Source organism: Cystoisospora suis (genome assembly GCF_002600585.1).
Source record: "Cystoisospora suis strain Wien I chromosome Unknown contig_5837, whole genome shotgun sequence".
NCBI classification, from domain to species: domain Eukaryota; phylum Apicomplexa; class Conoidasida; order Eucoccidiorida; family Sarcocystidae; genus Cystoisospora; species Cystoisospora suis.
Window position 1 is genome coordinate 776 of NW_027158626.1, and position 11,021 is coordinate 11,796.

At 56.3% G+C, this 11,021-nt stretch overlaps 1 protein-coding gene across 1 annotated transcript; it reads right to left on the reverse strand.

Annotated features, from left to right (window-relative positions):
- Window positions 1-25: 25 nt before the first annotated feature.
- Window positions 26-11,021, reverse strand: CSUI_009636 (3-methyl-2-oxobutanoate hydroxymethyltransferase). The gene is made up of 15 exons (XM_068069749.1): window positions 10,564-11,021; window positions 10,212-10,299; window positions 9,745-9,810; window positions 9,041-9,186; window positions 8,116-8,191; window positions 7,836-7,895; window positions 6,855-6,947; window positions 6,241-6,534; window positions 5,265-5,729; window positions 4,148-4,419; window positions 3,590-3,701; window positions 2,737-2,881; window positions 2,188-2,248; window positions 1,405-1,522; window positions 26-1,084 (listed from the first exon to the last, which is right to left on the reverse strand). The coding sequence occupies exons 1-15, from the start codon at window positions 10,969-10,971 to the stop codon at window positions 921-923; spliced, it is 2,568 nt and encodes an 855-aa protein (XP_067918275.1). The 5' UTR covers window positions 10,972-11,021; the 3' UTR covers window positions 26-920.

The following is an 11,021-nucleotide window of genomic DNA, read 5'->3' on the forward strand; positions in this document are numbered from 1 at the left end:
CGCATGGGCAGCGCATACCACAAATCGTCCACGCATGGGCAGCGCATACCACAAAGTGCCCACGCATGGGCAGCCCATACAAAATCGTCCACCCAAGGTAGCCGATCCCACAAGTCGTCCACGCACAGGTAGCCGATCCCACAAGTCGTCCACGCACAGGTAGCCCATACCACAAATCGTCCACGCACAAGTAGCGCATTCCACAAGTTGTCCACGCGCAGGTAGCGCACACCACGAGTGGAACACGGACGCGGAGCCCGTACCATGAGCCGCCCAAGGACATGAAGCCCATACCACCGGCCACCCATGCACGGCCCGCCAGGGCCACAAACCCCCGGCGTGGGGCAGCCAATACCACAAATGTCGCCCGCACGGGCAGCTGATACCACAAACCTCGCCCTCACGGGCAGGCGGTACCACAAACCTCGCCTCGCATGCATGAACAGCCGGTACCACAACCTCTCATACACGAGCAGCCGGTATCACAACCTCGCATGCACGAGTAGCCGATACCACAAACCTCACACTCACGGACACACGGCCAGCCGATACCCCAAACCTCCCCCTCCCCCGCACGGGCCTCTGCTACCACAGAGCCCGCGCGCACGGACAGGCGGTGCCAGCCTTCTCAACACACCCGCTCGCCATACTCCGTCCAATTACGGATACGTGAATCCATCAGCCAGGACACCAAAACTTTCACAGAAAGCGCGGTTGCGCCCCCAGTCAACGAATTGGCCGATGCGACCCAAGGTGCCTGTCGCCCCGCAGGATGAAAACCTATCGGACATTACTTGCTCCTTGAGTCCCCGTGTAATGGTCTTAGGGTCTAGAGCAGACGAAGATATACCTCCAGCAAACGATCCACACTTCTCGGAATGGTGGGACGGGCTAGCGACTCGTGTGCGCCCTGGCCACCGTCAGTTAAGGAGAGGTCTTACGCACCCCAGCGCACCTTTTTCTCCACGCGTTCCCTCTTCACTCCGCTGGCACGCTATCTCCTGCTCGGATACGAACTGCACCAGGTGCAGCAGACACTCTGTCACAGGTGTCGGGACCCGCAACTTTTTGCCTTGGCGAACGACTGCACAGGAAATCGATACACGCAATGCGCGCGTACAGCTCGTCCCGACTGGAGGTGCACCTCGTACGCCTCGGAAAAGCAGAGGAAATTGCTCGAGATGGCCAGCACTCGGGTGTACCTCTATGCAGACATAGGGCGATTCAGAGCCATCTGAGCACAGCAGTTACGTACTGCCTTGAGGGAACACCGCGAAATCTTCTTGCTGTCTCTTAGTGAGAGCCTGTTAGCCGGTTCGGCAACGGGAAACTGCCAGTGCAGCACAACCTCATCCGTGGCTGCGACGATGGATGTGCACACACAGAACATGCAAGTGAACTTACTTTCTCCATTGATGCTGTCGACCTCGGTTGGTCTCCCCCGGCTGACATCTGCCAGCATCGACGAAATGTTATGCGACGTCCGACGCGCGACTTCGGCCACCAGATGGTCCGTCGATTCCTGCGTCGGGACCGCGAAGGCAACCATAGATAGGCGTGGCACTCCGGCCCGAAGAACGTGGCATATGCAGGGATTGTTTCCAGTTTTGCGAGGGGAAAAGCGGGATGTGCCGGCACGAGAGGAAAGTGAGACACTGGAGTTGTTCATGTAACCTGATGCTGAGCACGGAAGTGTTGGGCAGCTGCAGCCACGGGACGGAGGTGTCCCGACTGAAATCCAAGCACCTAGGTTCCCCTGGCATGCCCGTCTAAATCCCGGCGCCTGACCACGTGTACGCTAGGTATCTGGTGTGCGACAGAGGACGCGCCAGCTATCTGAAATTGTTACCGCGGATCCCGCTACTATGCTGAGAGGACCGCCCGGCAAACGTGAAAGTACTCACGAAATTGCTTATAAAATCACTGTGCTCGCTACGTCAACGCTCCGTCAGCGATGGTTCAAGCGACTCTCCTGGAGGCGAAACAAGCCCGCCTGCCAAGGAGGAGACCACCTTGGGGCGGTCGCGGATGAGTCTCTGGTGTGACCAGCCTCGACAGTCTCCCCCAAAGGTCTTCCGCTGCACACTGGCAAATACTTGGTACCAAAACAGTGCACTCTCTTAGGCCCCCTCGGCATTTTCTCTGATACGTAAACGACAGGCATCCGGTCCAGAGAGTCCCGCGTACCAGATCTAAAGAAATTCCTTGAGCCCGAGCAACCGAGACCACCTCCTCGACGACGTGGCGACTGCAGGACGGCACACGGAGACGGGCCAGAGAAACATACAGCTTGTACACATGAGGCATTTCCGAAGGGCATTCAAAAAGAGCGCTACTTCAGAAGAGTGATCGTGCGTCAGCTTGAAGATGACCCCGAACAAAAGGTGAACACAAGAGCCTTCGGACGATAGAGTGCCATAGACAAGGAAAACGACAGCCAGCAAGAAGCAGACATGGTCATCGAGCCCCAGCCTGCGCCCGATCCTCGCACGCTAAACTAGGGTCGATTCGGTAAGACCGGCTTGAGACCGCCATTCTTGTTGTCGAGCCAGGGATTCCAGCGCATTCACAGCGAAGACTGGTCTTCGGAGGCCGGCCGGCGACCGGCGCATGTGGGCCGGATCCAGCGGAGGGTGATGCAAAGCGGAGGCCGATCCTTGAAGGCCGGCGAACGTGGACACAATACAGGGAAAGTGATGTAAGTGTCACAGCGATGCAAGCTGAAAAAAGACTGACCGCGTGGACTCAAGAAGTGGGTGAGAAACGTCTCCGTTCAGGCAGCGAAGGATAGCTGTGAGAGGGTTGATGGCTGCACTGACGGCAGCTTTTCGCCAAAGAGCCAGCTGCAGGTCACGGGAGTCAATTTCCCTTGCCGCGAGACCTGAGAGATGCACAGCGGGACACCCGCCGTACTGTCACACCGTGGCCCTGAGACCTGACTCGGAAACTGAGACGCAAACAAAACGAACCCCTCTTTGAATAAAAGCGATCACCAAGCAAAAAAGCGTGGTCCTCAGATTCAATCTAACCTATGAAGATGGGTTAGTATGAAACTGGTCACAAGGAAACAAGCCAAGTGCCTTCACTGCAACGCCCACTCAGCATTGGAGTAGTGACATTAAGCACTGCCAGCCGCCGCAGAATGAGTAGCCTAAGACCCCAGGCGGAAGCACCCCAAGAAGTCTGCGCACATTCTTATGAAGCCGAGGCGAGGCCAAAGTGCCGTTAGTACCGCGTGCCTGGACCCCGATCGTGACTGCACACTTGTACAGTATGCATCAGTGTAAACGATAGTGCCAGCGCAGCACGCGCGCAAAGGGGACTGCGACGGTACAACAGGAAAACTGCAACGTTTGACCGGTAGAAAAGGGAAGCAACCACTTCCTTCTTCCTGCGTGCCTCAACATGCCTTTTCCCTGCACGAGCGGAGAGGGCGCAAAACTCCGGACAGAACTGTTAGCACGGGAACAATTCGCTCCAAACCCTACACGACTGCCTGTGCGGCCCTGCAGGGCTCCAACTTGGATGAACGAAAGGCAGTCTCTACGCATCGGGTACGCAACGACGAGGAGGGAACCTCAACACGCACCTGCCAGTCTCAACAAGGCTGCGACTCTGGCACTCGGTGTGTCGCTGTTACTCGACAGCGCCGTGCACACTTGAATGTCGCCGTCCCCAGTCAGCTGTACTACTGCCGGCGCCTGAAAACGTCCCGGCAAGCAAGATACGCCACAACCTCTGGGAGCTCCACCAGCATCCGGAGACAGGGCCTGGCCATTTTCACTTGTGCAAACCCGGACAGGGTTCGGCTTACGTGTGCAGTCAGAGGCCACTAGCGAGACGAGACTTGTAATGCACTATTTCAGTCGAGGGCTAGCTCGGCTTCGCTGGGCTTCGCTTCCGCGGGGAACCGAGCTGAAGCTTGCCAATGAAGACAAGTATAAGGACGCCCCCTAGGTGCTGAAGCTGGCGGAGCAAGATGGAACTCAAGTGCCGCATTTAGCTTCCCGAGAGTGACTCCTTCTCACTGCCGGGCCGCCTTGGGCCGTCCAGACTCTAAGCCTTCCAGTATTCTGCTTCGCGTTTACCTCGGATGTCCGGTTGTCCCAACACACGATTGCGTACGTTTGCGCAAAGTCCATCTTACTTCTTCTCGAACGCCGTAAGTGGTCGGAGCAAAAACCAGGGAAGGAGACGTGAAACGACTGTCGTCTGTTTCACCACGTCCAGGAATAGCCTTTGGACAATCTGCTGATATGTTACTTTCGCCGGAAGTTCCCACAACGACTCCGGAAGACGAGCACGCCCGCAAGTTCCGACTGGAGCGGAAGGCATCCCTGAGGATCCGGGGGGCCTCCAAGCCATTCTGCAACGAAGCGACAATGCCCTCTGGATGAGTGTTTGCACGCGCAAAAGCGGCTGCACACAAGAAACAGATAAGCTGATCCGTAGTACTCGATTATCTACGCGGTGGAAAAACACTCACACGTCGTGCCACAAACTGTTCGCTTTCGGTATCGGAGAAAGTCGTCAGCGCATTTTCGGGACTATGATCGACCAGGTACACTGCCTCTTGGAGGAGGCTGTGTACGTGTCGAGTCACACTCCCAAGACAGAGCCCATCTGGCATTCGAGAATTTCGCTGTCAGATGAGCTCTACGGGCACAGGGGAAGGAGCTTTAGCTTGTACTGGAGAAGCCGCTGGCAATGTCGTTGTTACACAGAACTATGTCTTGCCCGAGGTGCGTCCAGTGCACGAGCCCGACTTCCCCCGCTCTAGCTGAGTAGATGTGGAGAACCTTCTTCGGACGGCGCACAGTCCGGCTTCTCGCCGCGGCCGACCGTTCACAGAACCGACCTTTACGACGCGAGCGGCTAGTACACCAACGGCCACGAGAAGAACAACGAACGAACGGCCTCTCGGTCTCGCCCCGAAGCACCAGTCCCGAATGAAGATACGACGGTGTCTCGGCGCAGTCTGTGCTGCGAACCGCAGTGAAACTGGGCACGTGGCAGCGAACCTAGCAGGGAAGGTGCGCCAGTCCTACGTGACATGTTTCAACGCGTGAGAACGGAAAGAGTAGCAATAACTTCCGTGGGGCCGGGGCCGAGCGCACCAAGCTTGCAAAGCATACGCACGGAAGAGTATCCTGGAGAACTCCCTGGAGAATCGTCTCGTTACTTCACCTCAAACGAACAATTGCAGTGGCTACAGCAGTTGGCTTTTGACACTGCCACTTTGTCACGGCTGCTCCGTTCCGTACCTGCATCAGCAGTCTGTCCAGACTTCGTACAGATCAACACCACGTCAAAGTTACCTCCCCGCACCACTTCAGCTGGAGCGCCCGGTGGATTTCCTAAGAGAGCGATTTTCACACTTCTACTCTCAGACACATCTTTCGCTTCTGTTGTCAGTCCGCTCTCTGTTTTGCGTTTTCTCAGGAGCAGCTTCCCCTCTCTTAGATCGACAGCCTCCTTGAGATCCTGTCTTCGAGTCGCGAGAACCACTTCGACTCCTGGAATCCCTCCAAGCATCCACGCTATCAGCTGGCCAAGAGCGCCCCCTCCTCGTACACACACACGTTTCATATGTGCTGCCACTCTGTGGTCTCCCATACTCTCGGCGTCCCCGAGTGGCCCTGCTTTAGTTCTTGTGAGCACGCTGCAGCCTGGCCGATCTGCGAGGCCCGTTCGTATCCATTCACGGACAATAGATTCCCTCGGTGTCCCTGCCGGCGACAGCAAACATCACAGAGCCTCGCCTCGACGCTACTCTTCGAAGTACCGCTCTTTAAGGCGCAAGGATTACTTGAGGGAAAGCGAATTTCACTGTGAACCCTGGGAGGCGGTTCCCAACAAAGTATCGCTTCTGCCCGAACGCGCCTCCATCATTCACCTGCGGCCAGTCCTGTTCAATCAGAGGTGGTAGTATTTGAAGGCGGAAGCCCTATATGCGAGTAGCTACAGTTGCCACGCCGGCTTGCCCCGTATTCAGCGGCACCGCCTGGCTGAAATGTGCCGCAGGACTTATTTGCATGGAGTTCATTTCTAGGGGTTATCGACTGAGAGTCCAGCCACAGGCGACCTTTCATCGCTCGTACACAGAATCAAACAGCCGCTTCGCACGTCAACCAGTCCCACTTCGATGAGGTGGCTGCACACGGCAAGACGGCTTGCATCAGCTGCAGGCCGCGGTACGCATTCTGATCTGAGTACCACACATGCCGTGTGCAAACTAACCTCGTTCGGCCTTAGGCGTCTCGGCTCCGCTGGATGCACTGTCGTCCGGAACTCGGGTAGGCGCGCCTTCCTCCATCAACGCATAGAACTTCTCTCGCTCGCTGGGAGGCATGAAGAACGAATTGGAAACTGCGGGGAATATTCCCCGCTCAACTTCGTATTTGTACTGAGCGGCTGCGGCTGCAATCTGCGGGTGCAAATGCGCGTACTGCTTAGCAAACTTCAACTTCGGCCCGAACGGCGCCAGGCCAAACATGTCGTGAAAGACCAGCACCTGTCCGTCGCAACCGGGGCCTACTCCACAACAGTAGAAAGGAAAACTCTAGACAGACTTTGTCGATTGGACCAGAGTCCCTAAGTGTCCGAAAACGCTGGCTAAGGGAGGGGGGAGGGAGGCGGCTGCCTTCAAGACTAACAAATCCTGGAGAGTGATTTTGCCAGGAAACGCCCGGACTCACGAAGAGAGCGCCGCCGGATGTCTGGACTATCGACGCGACTGGAGGGAACCGCTGCATGCCCTGCAGTACGAGACCAAACCTGTGTGTGAGTCTAAGGATCCTGTCATCGCCAGCTGCGAATTGTCACACTAGGGTTGAATCTGTTTCGGGACTCACCCGAGCCAATCCCTATTGTGGGGATCTGCAGCGTCGTAGTAATTGCTTCAGCCACCTCAGCGCACACCTTTTCGAGCACCAGCATCCTACACCCTGGCAATCATCATCCACTCCGAGACAGCCGTGTACTCACACTACGAAATCTCAAACGGACGCCCCTTTGCTTCGCTTCTCTTGTTGTGGCCCCCACCGGTGCCCTGAGTCCCCCCTGGAAAAAGAAACTCGTTTCAGCCCGGCAACACATGTCAGGAGGTGCAGCTGCCAACCTCACCTCCACGGACCGCTGCAGTCAGAGCGCCCACCGGGGCGACGTCTCCTGTTTTTCCCCGCCCCTAGGCAAGTGCTAGCGGAGGGCCAGCCCTACAACCGATTTGCCCCAACGTGGACAATTCCTCTCCTATCGTGTGGTGACTTCGTAGGGCTGCGGCTCGAATCCTACACATGGAGAGCCACCTCAAGTGTGCCGCCCCACCAAGTAGCGTGCGGTGTGGGAAACACGCAGGCATACCACCAACATCTATCCTGTGACAAAACCCCGACAGTGCCTGTTGTTCTGAAGCTGAAGACACAGCAGGCCTCGAGCTCGCTCAAGGAGTCATTTTCGAAGACGGTCACGGAAGCTACAGCAAAACGGACTGGTTGCCCACAGAACGGTGGTTGCAGCAGCCCATGGGAAGGCGTATGGCTACGCTGCGGACTGGGACACAAGTGGACACCTCAAACCCCAGCCAGTCAAAAGTAGCGACTGCGGACCCCTCGCCTCCTGTCTACAGCCGTACTCACCGCTTCGCTTCTCCTTCATTTATCGGTGTCAACAATGTCTGAGAGTCCCGCCCCCAGCGGAGGGTCAGGACCGGGCATTTCGCAAGACAGTACAGCTGCCCCAGTGAAGCGCTCGGCTTCTGTTGGGCCCCGGTCGTCGTCCCGATTTCACAAGCTGCCGCAGGGACAGCCGCGACAGTTTTCAAGCCCAGCTCTTACCAGCAAGTTCCAGCTCAAGAGACTGTTGGACCAGGTTCCACCCGTCAAGGGCACTTTTTCCTGAAAGAACGGAAACACGTATTCACGCCCGAAAAGGCCCAGGTGTGTGCGGCACCAGCGTACAAAGTCCATGTGCTGCACCTGGGATAGGGCCGCATGCTCAAGGCTGGCAGTTATAACCACCCTGAGCCGTGTCTTGGCTACCCGGCGCTCTAGCAATGGTGCCTTTTCGACCAGAAGAAACTCCTCGAACACGCCTTACAGCCGAACCCTCGCGTACCTCGGGAGTTCATAGACTCCGCCGTTTGAGGCTGAACCCCGAGATGACAGATCACGTTGACGTGGTCGCGGAGAGCCTGACAGTCACAGACGGACAGGAGTAGCCCTACCTGAGGTGATTCATTCTGAAGCTCTCCTCCTTGGTGCCACTTACGAGTTGAAAAGAGACGCTGGTTGTGCAGATGTAAAGAAGCAGATCAAGAGCCAGCAGAAGGTACTGGTGCCTCACGAACTCCAGAACGTACAGACAACGGAGTGGACCCGCATACAAGAGACATGGACTCCCGGTCGTCGGAGTGCAAGGGTCAAACCCGATATGGACCACTCACGGAACGCTGACGCTGTGGACAGGGAGCGGCAGACGGGGGCCGTCGGGACACAGTTGTCACCCCAGCCAATGCGACGCACCACGATAGCCGAGCTGGATCTCCCCTCATAGTCTTCGAAATACTACACACAAGGCAGTCGCCTGGGTTTCCTACGCCGAGTTCTGCCTACGCTGTGGTAGAGCTTCACCAGGCGGAAATGCCCTACGCATGTCGACTCGAAAAAGCACTCGTGGCCGCTTGCATAGCAGACATACAGAACTGTCCAAGGGATGGACGTACTTGCAGTACTGCACGTCAGTCACGCTGTCCAGGGTTGCCCTCACTCCATAATGCCTCTTTCAAAGGTTCAAGAAGACACTCGTCCTATCTCACCCACAGACAAGACGCACTTGAAAAGACCTATCTCATTTCTAGCCTTGGCACTGGCCGACAGCGTGCGTACGCCGAGCGCACCACAATGTCCAGATGGCCAGGCAACCAGGAGCTGTCTCCTCTCAGGAGTCAAGTGGGGAACGGACTGCACAGAAAAGCATCGGTAGCTCACTCAATCGCCTATCAGCTCAGCAAAAAGTAAAAAGCTCGCGGACTCTCACTCACCCTCACTGTTTCAGGAAAAAACCCTTCGAGCTTTACGGTCGTGATGCCAGTACGTTTGACCACAGAGATGACAGACTCCACAGCCGCCTCTCGAGTATGGTAGGTGCCGTACGGGAGGTCGAAAACGACAACAGAACGACGCGACGCTGAAGCGGAGAGACAGAAGGTACCCCCCCTGAACCAGTTACGCAGCAGCTCGAAGTCTGTGAATACCCGCGAGCGAGGAAAGCATCTCGTGCCGCTCTTCAGAACGCATCCACCCCCTCCGATATAGCATACCCCCTCCGGGAAACGTTCTCAATCCATTCAGAGGACAAAGACCAACAACGAGTGCACGAACGGCCACACAGCCGAGACACGGGCTAGATTGATACCCTTGCACATGTCAGGGAGGCATCTGAAAAATCACCGAGACTGCTGAGCTGAGTGCAACCTCGCGTGTTATCAGCAGCATTGAAGCAAAAGCTCTTGGCGTCTACAAGCTTGCAGCCGATGCTGAACGTGAATGAAGCTGAACTGTGAAGGTACGCATACAGCCAGTAACAGCTCAGAACCTAAAGAAGAAAGCACTCAGGTGAGCTGCCCACGTTCAAAAGCTGGGGTAATTCGAAGGAAACCGAGGGAGACCATCCAAAAAAGTAGACTATGTTTCTACGTAGGCTCGATGGCACAACCTGACGAGCAGTACGTCGTGGAGACCTCACCTTGTTTTACGTGCTTCGCGAAGAGAATCATCGTGTCCAGGTCCACTGTCGCGGTGCTCTCAAGCCCTGAAATAAGCATGTGGGTGATGCAGGCTTCTGATGGGTCTCCGCGATATTTCGGGTGGAAGTTAGCGCTGTTAATAATTACGACCTGTACTCGACTCCGCGATCAGCGGATTGATTCAACACCGGGCACACGTTCGGGAAAAACGCTGCTATTTGCGCATCACGTGTGACTGCATACCTTAGTGAGCACAGCAGATACTGAGTTTGTCAGTTTGTCCTTCTGACAAAGGTGGATCCACACCTTGTTTGCAGTCCCGACGGTTACTAGGGTTTACAGAGAGAGGAGCAGCTGAAAGTACGGACCGTTCGAGCTTTCCTTCAGTCGAAATGGTATGAAAAGAAGCAGTATGGGCGAGGTGACAGACAGAACGGAGGCCACGCACTGCTCCCGCAAACCTCACCGAGGACGACGTTTGCAAGGGAATCCCCGACCAGCTGCATATCCACGAGCGCCGAATCCAGAATCTGCGCGCTGCAAGCGTCGTAGGACTTGAAGGGACAAACACACGCGAGCAACACATTGGTGGGCACTGCGCATTACTCTCGAGGATGGGGGATACCCGCCTGCAAAACATATTCATGAACGCACATCACCCGCAGTTTCAGGTCGTCTCCGTAGCTCTCAAGCACAGCGCCACCTCGCTGGAACCCCAGTTCCAAAGACGTCGGGAGTGAGGCATCGCCGGCCAAGCAAAACCTAACCGAGCAACGGAAAGTGTTCCGCACTCAGCCTGGAGATGCCTTGCCACCTACCGTCACCATCGTGATTTTCTCTCCTCTCTTCTTCTTCTGCAGGACTTCGTCAAAGCGCAGCGGCCTTCCCAAGACCGCGCCCCCACCGCCGGCGCGACTGTACATGTGTCTAATCCCGCTGGGGAGAACACCTGGATTGCCCCCATATCTGACACCTGAATTCAGACGGAGACAAGTCGGGGCTACACACACCAGACTGTTTAGAAAACGCTGCGGCCCTGCACCAGGACGAGAAGACGAGGGATTGTGGTAACGCTTGGACTTCACGCTGTCCAAAGAGTTCCAAAAGAGCGACTCCACGGATCGGAATAATCCGTAGCTGCGCAGGATTTCGTTGGGGCGGATTGTGCCCCGCACCAAGCTACCTCTAAATACAGTCTGCAACCGCGGCACTGACGGGAACGCCATGGTGACCAGTTTTTACAGCGCGCGCCTCTCGGGGGCTATGCCTCGCGAAC